At 34.6% G+C, this 14,404-nt stretch overlaps 1 protein-coding gene across 2 annotated transcripts in view; it reads left to right on the forward strand.

The window, feature by feature from the left end:
- LOC125669974 (UNC93-like protein MFSD11) overlaps positions 1-13,716 on the forward strand; it is a 30,044-nt gene extending 16,328 nt beyond the window's left edge. Inside the window, exons 6-14 of one of the 2 annotated variants that reach the window (XM_048904859.2) lie at positions 1,559-1,741; positions 4,807-4,844; positions 6,098-6,163; positions 6,278-6,403; positions 10,064-10,232; positions 11,040-11,103; positions 11,268-11,339; positions 12,627-12,791; positions 13,206-13,716. In XM_048904859.2, coding sequence (XP_048760816.2) covers positions 1,559-1,741; positions 4,807-4,844; positions 6,098-6,163; positions 6,278-6,403; positions 10,064-10,232; positions 11,040-11,103; positions 11,268-11,339; positions 12,627-12,785 — 877 coding nt within the window. In that variant the 3' untranslated portion in view covers positions 12,786-12,791; positions 13,206-13,716. Of the gene's footprint in view, positions 1-1,558; positions 1,742-4,806; positions 4,845-6,097; positions 6,164-6,277; positions 6,404-10,063; positions 10,233-11,039; positions 11,104-11,267; positions 11,340-12,626 lie in introns of both variants that reach the window. The other variant, XM_056162193.1, reaches the window with a different exon arrangement.
- Positions 13,717-14,404: the final 688 nt, after the last annotated feature.

A 14,404-nucleotide genomic window follows, 5' to 3' on the forward strand; every position in this document is an offset into this window, starting at 1 on the left:
ATGAAAGACATTGTGAATAAAATTAATGTATTAACTGCTTTCGCTAAATTTGAAACTTTTGTATAGTTTGTCTCTCATACACAGATGTAAAATTGTTTTTCTCGTATGTTTCTGTATTTGCCTCACAATTAATCAATTCATTAAACATTCTTCGTGTAGTTCAGCACAGTAGTTATATTGTAGTTTTATCTGCATCAAAGATTTACAAATATTGAACGATCTAAATGCAACCCTTGGTCACACTAATAATGATAGTAATAAATTTTGTACTTACATTGATTCTGGGATTATTGCCTCAGGTCGATATAGTGAATGACACAGAATCTGAATGTTTAATCTAACTTAGAAATAAACTTTTTATACTGTTTAGGAGTGTAAAGATGTTGACTTGGGGTACAGTCTGTGTTGTTTGTTTATGCATCTATCTTGACTACCTTTTGGGGGTGTTTGTTAATTACATGTATCCCAAATGACAGAACTCATAAAGTTTTAAGTCATACATGGACACCTGTAAATTCTGGATATCACTACAATGCTAATTAATAGAGTATAGTTTTTTTCTTTTTCACATATACATTGTGCATTAAAAAATAAATATCGTGTATTATTAGTCAAAATCTAATAATATACTGATATGTCGCATCAATATTCATGATTTATCATGAAAAGGTCAAGAATTCTAAATATTATAGAATATGATTCAAAACATCCCTACTTTTTCATGTATACATGTATCTGTACATCTAATGCTGTACATAATGTACACATGAAATTTGCTTTTTGTTTGTGTATGATTGCTGCATGAATTGATCTGAAATTTGCGATCATCTCATGAGTGATATACATTCAGTACTTTTACAAAAAGGCACTATGCCTTCTTTAGACTGAATATATTCAGAACTGTAGAAATGCAGTTTCCCAATTCTGGTATATTTTATTATTTATTCATTGATAAAATGTAGATATCTTTTTGTTTACCTGATTATGAAATAAGTACAATCAAAGGGATAAAATCCGAAACATTCTGAATGAATAGTTTATATTGCGTTTACTGTGCGCTCACCGTTCACATTGCGCTCACGTTCTTGATCTGTGTTCGCTCACCGTTCACCAACCGATCACCAAATTGCGTTCAGCGTTTGCTCTGCATGCGCTCACCATTCACTATTTTTGCGTTCACCGTTCGCTCTGCGTGTGTTCACCGTTCGCTCTGCGTGTGTTCACCGTTCACTCTGCGTGTGTTCACCGATCACTCTGCGTGTGTTCACCATTTGCTCACAGTTCAATTGGGAAAGGAGAATGTTTCAGGGACTGTGTGTATATACCTTGTCACACAAGTATATAGCCATGCTTGGAGGCATTATATGCTTCACAAACACTTCTTATTTGTAAGATGGACTCATTTATTTATATGAATATCTAATATCTATTTATGATTAGATATTGTGATTAAGCTTCAACAGAATAGAAAAATTATATTAGCTTTGTTTTAATACATATACAAAAATTAGTGATTTAAATTTGTAGGAAGTAATACAATAAAGTGTTGTTATTACAGTTTGTTGTTTGGGAACATGTACAGTTACTTTGTACTGAAGGGAAGTACTGACATCACTGACTCCGAGAGAACCAAACTCTTTATCGGACTGTCTGGGGCTGCTCTGCTGGGGGTCCTCTGTTTCCTGATACTGAGGAAACCGGTATCGACAGACACAGAAAACCTGGTTAATCTGACAGCAAGGTAACACATTTCAACAGCAGATCAGTAGAGAATGAGGTGGATAGTGCTGTCGTTACAATTTGCAGATCAGTAGAGAATGAGGTGGATAGTGCTGTCGTTACAATTTGTAGATCAGTAGAGAATGAGGTGGATAGTGCTATCGTTACAATTTGCAGATCAGTAGAGAATGAGGTGGATAGTGCTATTGTTACAATTTGCAGATCAGTAGAGAATGAGGTGGATAGTGCTATCGTTACAATTTGTAGATCAGTAGAGAATGAGGTGGATAGTGCTATTGTTACAATTTGTAGATCAGTAGAGAATGAGTTGGATAGTGCTATTGTTACAATTTGTAGATCAGTACAGAATGAGGTGGATAGTGCTATTGTTACAATTTGTAGATCAGTAGAGAATGAGGTGGATAGTGCTATTGTTACAATTTGTAGATCAGTAGAGAATGAGGTGGATAGTGCTATTGTTACAATTTGTAGATCAGTACAGAATGAGGTGGATAGTGCTATTGTTACAATTTGTAGATCAGTAGAGAATGAGGTGGATAGTGCTATTGTTACAATTTGTAGATCAGTAGAGAACAAGGTGGATAGTGCTATCGTTACAATTTGTAGATCAGTACAGAATGAGGTGGATAGTGCTGTCGTTACAATTTGTAGATCAGTACAGAATGAGGTGGATAGTGCTATCGTTACAATTTGTAGATCAGTACAGAATGAGGTGGATAGTGCTATCGTTACAATTTGTAGATCAGTACAGAATGAGGTGGATAGTGCTATCGTTACAATTTGTAGATCAGTAGAGAATGAGGTGGATAGTGCTATCGTTACAATTTGTAGATCAGTACAGAACGAGGTGGATAGTGCTATCGTTACAATTTGTAGATCAGTACAGAATGAGGTGGATAGTGCTATCATTACTATTTGTAGATCAGTACAGAATGAGGTGGATAGTGCTATCGTTACAATTTGTAGATCAGTACAGAACGAGGTGAATAGTGCTATCCATTGTTACTTTGTAGATCAGTACAGAATGAGGTGGATAGTGCTATCGTTACAATTTTTTGCCAATTATTATTCATAGGTGATTGACTGAATGTTGGGAAGTATACCTACATGAGGTCTTCGTGCAGTATTTAAAAGTAGACCGATCCACTTGCATGTGTAGACTGAGGTCAGGCATATTTCTCAACACTCATTCAATAACCTTTTCATTACTCTATGGTTTTTCTAATTTTAGAAGTGCATGTTTGTTTACATTTTTGGTTGAAGATGAAATATTTACATCCATTATTATTTGTAGATGGAGTTTATCTGATGTTCATTGTCTTTTAGAAAATAATGGCTGTTTTAGTACATACAACATTCTGCCAAATCAAACTGAAATTAACATGTTCAATATGTTTCCTTACCTCTGTAGGAAAACCAACAAGATTGTATTTACATTTCAGGCATTGCTTCTGATTATCTCAGATAAATCTTTTAAAGGTGCATTTGTAGTAACTTTTTAGCTCACTTGAGCCTTCGGCTCAAGTGAGCTTTTCTAATCAATATTTGTCCGTTGTCTGTGGTCGGTGTCATCGGCATTGTAAACTTTTCACATTTTCATCTTCTCCAGAACCACTGGACCAATTTTAACCAAACTTGGCCAAAAGCATCTTTGGGTGAAGGGCTTTCAAGTGTAATCAAATGAAGGGCCATGCCCCTTTCAAAGGGGAGATAATCACAAAAATGCAAAAATGGTTGGGGTCATTTAAAAATCTTCTCAAGAACCACTGAACCAGAAAAGCTGAAATTTATATGAAAGCTTCCTGACATATTGCAAATTCAAGTTTGTTCAAATCATGGCCACGGGGGCAGGTTGGGGCCACAATAGGGATGAAAGTTTTACATGGGAATAGATATAGAAAATCTTTGAAAATCTTCTTCTCAAGAACCACTGGGCTAGAAGAGCTGAGATTTACATGAAAGCTTCCTGACAAAATGCAAATTCAAGTTTGTTTAAATCATGGCCCCCGGGGGCAGGTTGGGGCCACAATAGGGGATCAAAGTTTTACATGAGAATAAATCTTTAAATATCTTCTCAAGAACCAATGGGCCAGAAGAGCTGAGATTTACGTGAAAGCTTCCTGACATAGTGCAGATTCAAGTTTATTCAAATCAAGGTTCCTGGGGGTAGGTTGGGACCACAATAGGGGATCAAAGTTTTACATGCAAATATATAGGGAACATCTTTAAAAATCTTCTCAAGAACCACTGGCCAAGGAAATTAGAAATTTACATGAAAGCTTCCTGACATTTTGCAAATTCAAATTTGTTCAAATCATGGCTCCCAGGGGTAGGATGGGGCCACAATAGGGGATCAAAATTTTACGTACTAATATATAAAGAAAATCTTTAGATATGGGCCAAGGTGACTCAGATGAGTGATGTGGCCCATTGGCCTCTTGTATTGAATTACGTAGATGTCTGACAATTTTTGAAGAATTTATGAGAGAATTTGCAGCAATTAATTTTTCTGCCAGTAGATTTAAACTATGATGTCATATGTATTTTAAAAAGCAAAAATTAATCATCATTTTAAACTGATTTAACCTCATATTGAATATTATTAATACATGCTATTTATATGAGAAGTGATGTTGCAATTATGAAATTACAAGGCCCATGGTGCAGTATCTTGATTTCTGATATTTCAGAAATAATTCATATCTCCATTCTGACTATAAAGTACAGTGGCCATTTTCACCCAAAAAAAATTGACTAAGATAAAATTTTTGTCTCTGACTTTTATTTAATGCCCCAAGTAAGAATGCAAGTCTTATCACCTGTACATATACCGTTACTTATTTTTGCTCATTCAGAAATATATGAATGAAGAATTATACAAGAATTACATTATATATAATATAGGTTTGTACATGTACTTCAGTCAGATTGGCATACCTCCACAGAACCTGCATAGCTCTGTGTTTTCCAACTTAATAAGTTCATTAATGAATGAGTTTAAAATTGTTATTAATCCATCAGCTTGTACACTTTTAAATCAAATCATGGTGTTTGTTTGTTTGACAGTGACAGAAAAGAAAGAGAGAGTCCCTTACAGACTATAAGTAAGATATTTATATTAACACGTCAAACTTAGTAACGAAACCCAATGTCATTATATTTGAAAGGTTTTAACATTCAAAGGTCAGAGTTATTTACATAAACTATATGCACTTTGGTGGAAACCTTGTATTTGTATATAGTACTGCTTATTCTACCCCTGTAAATGGAGGGGGGGGGGGGGGGCATATAGGAATCATCTTGTCCCTCTGGACAGTGTTACTAAATTAAAAAAAAATGTTATTTACTGTTCAAATTTTGTGGATTGTTGAGACTTTACAGTTTTGTTGGGATGTATTTTTTGTAGATTGTTGAGATTTGACAGTTTTGTTGGGATGTAATTTTTGTGAATTGTTGAGATTTGACAGTTTTGTTGGGATGTAATTTTGTGGATTGTTGAGATTTGACAGTTTTGTTGGGATGTAATTTTGTGGATTGTTGAGATTTGACAGTTTTGTTGGGATGTAATTTTGTGGATTGTTGAGATTTGACAGTTTTGTTGGGATGTAATTTTGTGGATTGTTGAGATTTGACAGTTTTGTGGGGATGTAAATTTCTGGATGTGGTTTCTGTACTTTAATACATTGTAATGAGTTGTGTATTTTGTTGTGATTTGAAAATCATGGGAAAATCTGAAATCCACAAATATTGAGTCCTATGAAATTTAATAATTCCACAGGAATGACTTGCTTAAGCTGAATTGATTTGACTTAATGGTGAGTACAAGGGAGAAAGGTCATTCCTAATGATCTCAAGGTCAAAAGTAAAGGAAACTGGACAATGATGTAGAAAAATGGTTTCTGGGCTCCTCAGGAATGTTCCTTCACAGCTGGAGTCACTATAATTTAGACACAAATTTGTCATGAGATGTGGATGATCCCTATTGATTTTACAGGTTTTAAAAAATACCCAGCTGTGCATTTGCCTCATGGGGTGGGGGTGGGTAGTCAAAACATAGAACATAGAATGACCTTAGGTGTAAAGGTTATGGATACATTGATATAAAATGCACAGAACCTAAACTCTTATGATTACTGGTACAGGACAACCTGTGTGTCACAAAAATCTAGATTACTTATCAGGAAGCGTTATCATCGAAATACTTACATTAATTGTTTCTGAGATATGGTAAAGTCACGATACAGTGTGTAGTTCTCCACTTCTGTTAAATACATATACCGTAAAAATTCTGCAAAATTTTTTTAATGCAACATGCTTGTTCTTTTGTTTGACAGTTTCTTGTTTATTTTGTTTTTAGAAAGAGCCTTTCATCTACTCAGAACAAAGGAAATTATGCTTTTAAGTTTGACAATAGCATATACAGGTATGATTCTCATGTTTGATATGCTCACAGATCCAAGTTTATTCCCTCTGAAACCTTATATTTCTCCTCTTCAAATAAATGTTTTGCCTTATATGTATATGAATATTTTGGCAGGTATCGAGCTCACTTTCTTCAGTGGTGTGTATGGAACCTGTATATCAAACACAAAACAGTTTGGGGACGATGCAAAGGGTCTCATAGGAATATCAGGCATGTTCATTGGAGTAGGAGAAATTCTAGGTAATATCCAATAATCATAGCAGCGGAACTGTAGCTCTCTGGGGAAAAATATGGATAGATCAGAGACTATTTTAAATATTTGGTCTCTCCCAATTTTTTTCTTAAGAACTACAATTTTTACAGTCGTAATAATTAAATTTCAAGTGACCAATGTTTCACCGGTCTAATGGATGTAGCCACTGACGATAAAACATACCGAAAACTAACTGTTGTTAGTGAATCAAAAGATGGTGGTGTGATTTGAATGCCAATACACTGATTGAGAATCCACGGGGGTCCTGTGTGTGGCCTGTGAAGAACAGTGACATCTAGGAATGACTTAGTCGTCCTTTGTTCGGCCATCTAACATATTTGTCACACGCTAAAACTTTGTATCTGTAAGAGATGGGATGATTAGAGTAGATATGTACCATGATCTGTCCGTTTGTCTGCTTGTCACAGGAGTGATGGACACACCCACTTCTCACCCCTGTGACACGAGTTTGATCCTCATCATTGACAGTGGTTGTATGTGAGAGGGCAAGATGGTCGCCCACTCAGACTCGTGGGTTTCCTTCAAGTACTCGGGTTTCCTCCCAGCTACCAGTGTTTCAGCCAACAAAACACATATTATGACTTAGGTTGTAGAATTTGTTTGCTAATCATTCGAAAATAAGTCAAGTTTAAACTTTACAGGACTTCAGTGGTGTACATAGATTTTCCATGTGTGATGTTTTCTTTGTGTATCGATCCCAACGCAATATATGTGGATGTTATTGTTATTGACAGCTTACAGATGTCATTATGTCTTTTTATAGAAAAAGGTTTATTTATCCCCTTGTAATTCATTGTGAGAGTGAATATAGTAATGGAACCATTTTTGTGTGGATAAAACTGAGTATGTAAATGCTCTGAAGTTCAATTTGATACTGCACAGACTGTCACAGGTAACTTTGTTATCAAAAAAGGAAGAAGTCTATTGATTTTGGGGTCAAAAGATCAAAGTTTCAGAACACAATGGAACTTCATGGAAAAAGCTTGTAGACACTCTACAGGACACATTTGATGCTTGATTGATCTAAAACTTCACATGTAGCTTTGTTATCAAGAGAGGAAGAACTCTATTAAGTTTAGGATCAAAAGGTCAAGGTCTTTGAAGTATATAGGACTTAATATGAAAAGCTTGTAGACATTCATTGTGAGAGGATATACCCTGGTTTGCAAAGAACTTGTTTTTTTATTGTTTTATACTAGTAATCTATTTAAGGTCTTCCGTCTCCTGCGGAAGACCTTACTATTATTGTTCGCGTTCTTCTTCTTCATTATTATTATTATTATTATTAAGGTCTTCCGTCTCCTGCGGAAGACCTTACTATTATTGTTCGCGTTCTTCTTCTTCATTATTATTATTATTATTATTATTTTCCTTGGTAGTACACGCGTTTTTCTCAGCCATTTCTCGATCGATTTTCACGAAATTTTCAGGAAAGATGTCTTTTGGTGACGAGACTTTGCTTGCAAAATTTCGTGCTTGACGTCACTTCCGGTCAGGAGTTATCTCTCTTTTAGTGACTTTTTGGAGGGCCTTGTTGTCCACACATCTCCGTTAGTTTTGAAGCTAGAGTCTTGAAATTTCTACACAAGATAGAGTAAACATTTTAGAAGATTTGTGGGGGATTCGATTTTACCGGAGGCGATTTGCCTAAACGCTCGCCTGGACCTGAAAAAATGGATGCCAAAATTTTTCGCCGATTTCGCCGATTTTTGACCTTTGATCTCCAATATCTTTTTTCTTGCAAATATTTTGTTAAGACATGTAGAACAAAAGTTGTGCACATTTACAAGATCTTTTCGAAAATATCAAGATTTAGGGGCTAGCCCCTTAAATTAGGGATCTAGAAGGGCTCAAAGTCTAGATCAAATATCTCAAAAATGGTTAATATTTTGGTATAAGTCAAAGAACAAAAAATGTTCATCTCAACAATCCAAATCTATTCATATAAAAATTTAGGTCATATGTTACGTAATAAGGGATTTTAAGGGCCAAAACCATAAATTTTTTACCCCTTGTATCTCGAAAACGACAAATATTTTGAAAAGCAATAAAGAACAAAAGTTGTTCAGAATGATGATCTGAACAATATGCATATTTCGTTTTTACCCTATGTGGCCCCGTTAGGGAGCTACAGTTTGGCCCCTAAAAATTACTTCTAGAAATAACTCGAGAACGGTAAAGAATTTCTAAATACTTGTTGAACAAAAAATGTTTGAAATGTCATGACCTTTCTTACGATATCAAGCAAAAGGGGCTGACCCTTTAAATTAGGGGCCCAGAAGGGTCCAAAGGTTTATGAGAATATCTCAGAAACTATTAATATTTTGTAATAAGTCATTGAAGCGGAAATGTTCATCTAAACGAGCTTGTTCTTATCAAATCAAAAAGTAGGTCATATGTTACGTAATAAGGGATTTTAAGGGCCAAAATCATAAATATTTGACGCCTCATATCTTGAAAACAACAAATATTTTGAAAAGCATTATTGAACAAAAGTTGTTCAGAATGATAATCTAAACAATATGTACATTTCGTTTTTTCCCTATGTGGCCCCGTTAGGGAGCTACAGTTTGGCCCCTAAATATTTCTTGTAGAGATAACTCGAGAACGGTAAAGAATTTCTAAATACTTGTTGAGCAAAAAATGTTTAAAATGACAAGGCCTTTCTTACGATATCAAGCAAAACGGGCTGGCCCTTTAAATTAGGGGTTCAGAAGGGTCCAAATGTTTTTGAGAATATCTCAGAAACTATTAATATTTTATAATAAGTTGTAGAAGCGGAAATGTTCATCTCAACGAGCTTGATCTTATCAAATCAAAAAGTAGGTCATATGTTACGTAATTAGAGATTTTAAGGGCCAAAATCGTCAATATTTGACGCCTCATATCTTTAAAACGACATATTTTTTGAAAAGCATTATTGAACAAAAGTTGTTCAATGTGTCATAACCTATTGATCAATATCAAAAAATGGGTCTGTGGGCCTCATGGCTCGCCTGTAGAGTCGATTTTTGTCGATATCAGTCGATTTCAAAAACTTGTAACTGGTAAATATTTTGTAAGGACATATTGAACAAAAGTTGTTCAGTTTATCGAGATCTATCGATTGATATCAAGAAATAGGCCTATGGTCCTAATGGCTCGCCTGTAGAGTCGATTTTTTGTCGATATCGGTCGATCTCAATAACTTTTTACAGGTAAATATTTTGTAAAGACATATAGAACTAAAGTTGTTGAGTCTATAGAGGGCTAACAAATGACATCAAGAAATAGGCCCGCGGGCCTTATGGCTCGCCTGGAGAGTCGAATTTCAAACGAATTTCACCGCAACTTTGCTTCAGAAGCTTATGATATGAAAAATTGATTATATCTAAAGTGTCTTAAAGTCGGAAACTAAATTGGGACTCATTTGTCTTTTCTTTTTTTTTTTAACTCCGAGTGCATCAACAAATCGGACGGAAGACCTACTCGTTGCTCGCAACGAGATCGTGTCTAGTTGTATATTATCATTGTATTATAAAAAGACCTGACATTATGTTGTTATTTTGTTAGATAAAATCTGCAAGCAAAGTCTTATTACAGAACAGGATACAGTATTACTAGAATTTAACACATTTTGAATTCAGGTGGTGCAGCTTTTGGTTTGATGGGAAAAAGGACCAATAAATATGGCCGTGACCCCATCGTTCTGCTGGGATTCCTGGCACACATGGCAGCATTTTTTCTTATCTTCATGAACCTTTCCAATGGTTCACCAAAAAATTCTGATGACATTTCTTCATTCTTGACACCCAAGTAAGATTTGATTTCTGATTTGTAACATTGAAATTTGAATTATATTTACGTCTTCAGAATGCAGTAAATGCTCTGCTTGATGGCTTTGAGCATGCAAATAAACATGACAGGAAAATATAGTTCAGCACAGTCAATTTGGCTCCGTACTTATAGTCTTTGAAATGCTAAACTACATTAGGAAATTGTAAATTTGAATTTTAAGATATGAATTAGCCCACTCCAACAGCAATGAATATGCAGGTAATAAGATTGCACTTCAGCAATAACAACAATAATGAAAACGTGTTCACTTTGATATTTAAGTGCAAATCAGTAATGATTAAAGAAATGGCTGTACATTCCTATCCTCTGCAGTTTTACAGAGGTGTTTAGTACATGTGTTTTTCACATCAGTGACATGCATATAAAGACTCCATCTTTGACTGATGGTGAAAACTACGGCTCAGCTTTCAATAATTCCAATGTTACAATTGTTTTGATTGGACAAAAATAAAGCTAAATGAGAATTTACAAATTAATAAATCCCAAAATGCTGTATACATATGCACTTGAAAAAAAAATAACATATTGCAGGGAAACTATTCAAATTTTTGAAATTGATAGTACAAATTGGAATTATAAGAATCAAACATTCTTTTTGAAAAATTTATTGATGTGTAAACTCCGGACATTTTACTCACAAACATAACATAAAAGTGCTTCACACTTTTATTCAGTTTGTGAGTAAAAATGTGCAAAGTTTACACATCGATAAATTCTTCAAAAAGAATGTTGAATCCCATAATGTCATATTTCTTATCTTTGCAGTAAGTACATAGCAGTGTTTTGTTCCTTTCTACTGGGGTTTGGAGACAGCAGTTTTAACACACAGGTAAGGTGAGAATTTGATACACAGGTACAGTTGTGATTTGATGCTGACAAACAATTTTGCCAAGATATGTTCTCTTGTAAATATAAGGAATACTCGATGTTTCTACACTGATATTAAGAAGGAGTGTCCCTATGAAATTTACAGGTGTATGTTTTTATTGACAGCTCTACTCCATTCTGGGCTTTATGTTCCCCGAGGACAGCACCCCAGCGTTTGCATTATTCAAATTTGTGCAGGTAAATATGATTTGTGTATGTATGATAAAACCGCAAATTAAGATACAAATATTAGATACTACTGACTCACATGTTTAATTTAATCTTATGGCTGGCTGTGCTAGTTACTAACTCATCGTCCATTAACACTGTGTTACAGTTTGTTTATTTTTCACCTGGATGATATCAGTAAATGAGAAATTGGTTTGAATGTGTGAGAATAATTTTCTTATGTGAATATTCACAAATACATAGTAATTTATTAATGTGTGTAGTACTTACGGTTATAGACGGTATAAGAGTCAATTAACAATTTTAAGTAATGGGGAAATTTCTTATGTTAAGAGGTGCTGTATGAAATTCTACAAATTAAAATGTTGAGAAGAATTTATAGCAATTGAGAAAAATACGGAATACTGTATACATTTTTACTGTTTTAAAATTTATGCAATGGAAATCATTTTCAATAGCAGGTGTTGTAAATTAGAGACTTGCAGTAAGGCGATAATTAAATACATGTAATTGCTGTGTCCACTCAGTCAGTCATTTAAAGTGAACATTACCCATCTGGCATTAGCTAATTTAGTTTTACTGCTTGTGTGCACTTACAAGTAATGGACAGTCAGCTTGTAGTATTTTGCAAATTAGAGAATTAGTTTTAATCATAGAAAATTTCTTAAAAGTCCTAAATCATCAATAGAAACTCTTGTGGGCATCATAAGGGACATAACTCAATATAAACTGAGCACCCCTCTAAACAGGCCATATTCTTTAGTTTTACCACTTGTGTGTGCTTTCAGTCGACTGGTAGTTTATTGCAAATCAAAGAATTGGTTTTAATTGTAAAAAAAATTTCTTTAAAGTAAAAAAATCATCAATAGAAACTCAGTTTCAATGACAGTGAACAGTGTAAGCTTTGGAAAAGGGACATAATTCATCATAAACTGAGCATTCCACTAACTAAGCCATTTTCTATGGTTTGACAGCTGAGCAGTATTGAAGAGTTTCAGTGTACAGAGATATCTTGAGAGTTTGATGACTGTGTTGTAGTCTGTGTACAGATATCTTGAGAGTTTGATGACTGTGTTGTAGTCTGTGTACACAGATATCTTGAGAGTTTGATGACTGTGTTGTAGTCTGTGTACACAGATATCTTGAGAGTTTGATGACTGTTGTAGTCTGTGTACACAGATATCTTGAGAGTTTGATGACTGTGTTGTAGTCTGTGTACACAGATATCTTGAGAGTTTGATGACTGTGTTGTAGTCTGTGTACAGATATCTTGAGAGTTTGATGACTGTTTTGTAGTCTGTGGCAGCGGCGGCTGCATTCTTCTACAGCGAGGTGTTGCTTCTTCATTACCAGCTACTGATTCTGACAATATTAGGAGCCATTGGAACGCTGTCTTTCTGTGTGGTGGAATGGGGTGTCAGTCGAGCCTTCAGGATGGGCTACCAGTCCATATGACTTGAAGTAAGTGTTTAGAGTGGGCTACCAGTCCATGTGACTAGAAGTGAGCCTTTAGAGTGGGCTACCAGTCCATGTGACTGGAAGTGTTTAGAGTGGGCTACCAGTCCATGTGACTGGAAATAAGCCTTTAGAGTGGACTACCACCAATAGTCATTAGTTTTGTATCATATACAACAATGACATTGTTCACATCGATGTTGAATCTTTTCTCCATTTTTTCCCCCGAATGTACAAAGTGCAGTTCATAATGTCCATGTTCCTGCTCATGCTTTCTCCTCCATACCATGCAGTACATTAAGGGGAGGGAGTGTAATTTGGAGTTCTCTTAAATAGGGGAGCTGGGGAGACATTTGTTTTTAACAACAACAAAAATAACAAAAACAAATTATATATACATTTAAATATTGCTATTTCTAGATGGAGCTGGAGTCGATGGATTGAGATTACCTATGATATTATACACACCATCAACAGCTCAGTGAGGTGCTGCTGTGATACAGAGTTGTGGACAGTTCAAGTGCAATAATTGTACATTTTAAAGTTTTTAAAAGTTGTGAATGTGTATGTTATTTGATGGCTTATTTTGGGAGTGTGTGTTTGTTTTTTTGTCTTTGTATGAATGAAGGAAAAAAGGAGTGCAAAAATTATAGTTAGCTTTAAAACTTTAAATTTTTTTCATTCTGTGAATTTTAAAGTGATTTTATTTTTATTTTCTTTGGTATAAATTAGGTTGGGCATATTTAGATGTCTAATTTCACTAAATCAATAAAGATATACATATATCAATATACATATTAAATCATATACATTTATTTGTGAACACATTGACTTTAGCAGAATATATATTTGGAATTTTGTTTACATCTATGCAACTGGTGATAAATTGGCATATTCATGACACAGATGAAATAAATACTATATACAATTATTACAGAGTTTTTCTTTATTCAGGGTTTGTGGAGGCCATGCATTTTTTATCAGGTGTATGAAAAGTGCTTGATTTTGAAATAGATATGTGTAAGTCCCAGAAATGTGCTTGATATTTTAATGGGATAGTGTTCTGATTTTTATGGGAATGAGTTGATTCTCAAAGTAGATGACTGTATCAAAATAAAATTTTTAAAAAACTTCTGCTACTTTCATATTAAATCTGGGGAGAAAATCCCTAGTTTTAAATTTAAAGAGTACTGTGATGTGCTTGAAAAGTCTTTAAAATGGGCTTATAAAGTGCTTATACGGTAGGTGAAAACGGAGTTATCCAGGATGTGCTTATCCAAATCTCTCACAGTTTGAGGCAGAATATCATTTTTCTCTTTGTATCGACCTTTGACCTCAATATGTCTTTCTGTGACTCTATGACACTTCACTACTGAATATAAATTCTCTGACACTTCACTACCCAATATAAATTCTCTGACACTTCATTACCCAATATAAATTCTCTGACATTTCACTACCCAATATAAATTCTCTGACACTTCACTACCCAATATAAATTTTCTGACATTTCACTACCCAATATAAATTCTCTTACACTTCACTACCCAATATAAATTTTCTTACACTTCACTACTGAATATAAATTCTCTGACACTTCACTACTGAATATAAATTCT

This window comes from Ostrea edulis, chromosome 4, assembly GCF_947568905.1.
Source record: "Ostrea edulis chromosome 4, xbOstEdul1.1, whole genome shotgun sequence".
In the NCBI taxonomy this organism is placed as follows: domain Eukaryota; kingdom Metazoa; phylum Mollusca; class Bivalvia; order Ostreida; family Ostreidae; genus Ostrea; species Ostrea edulis.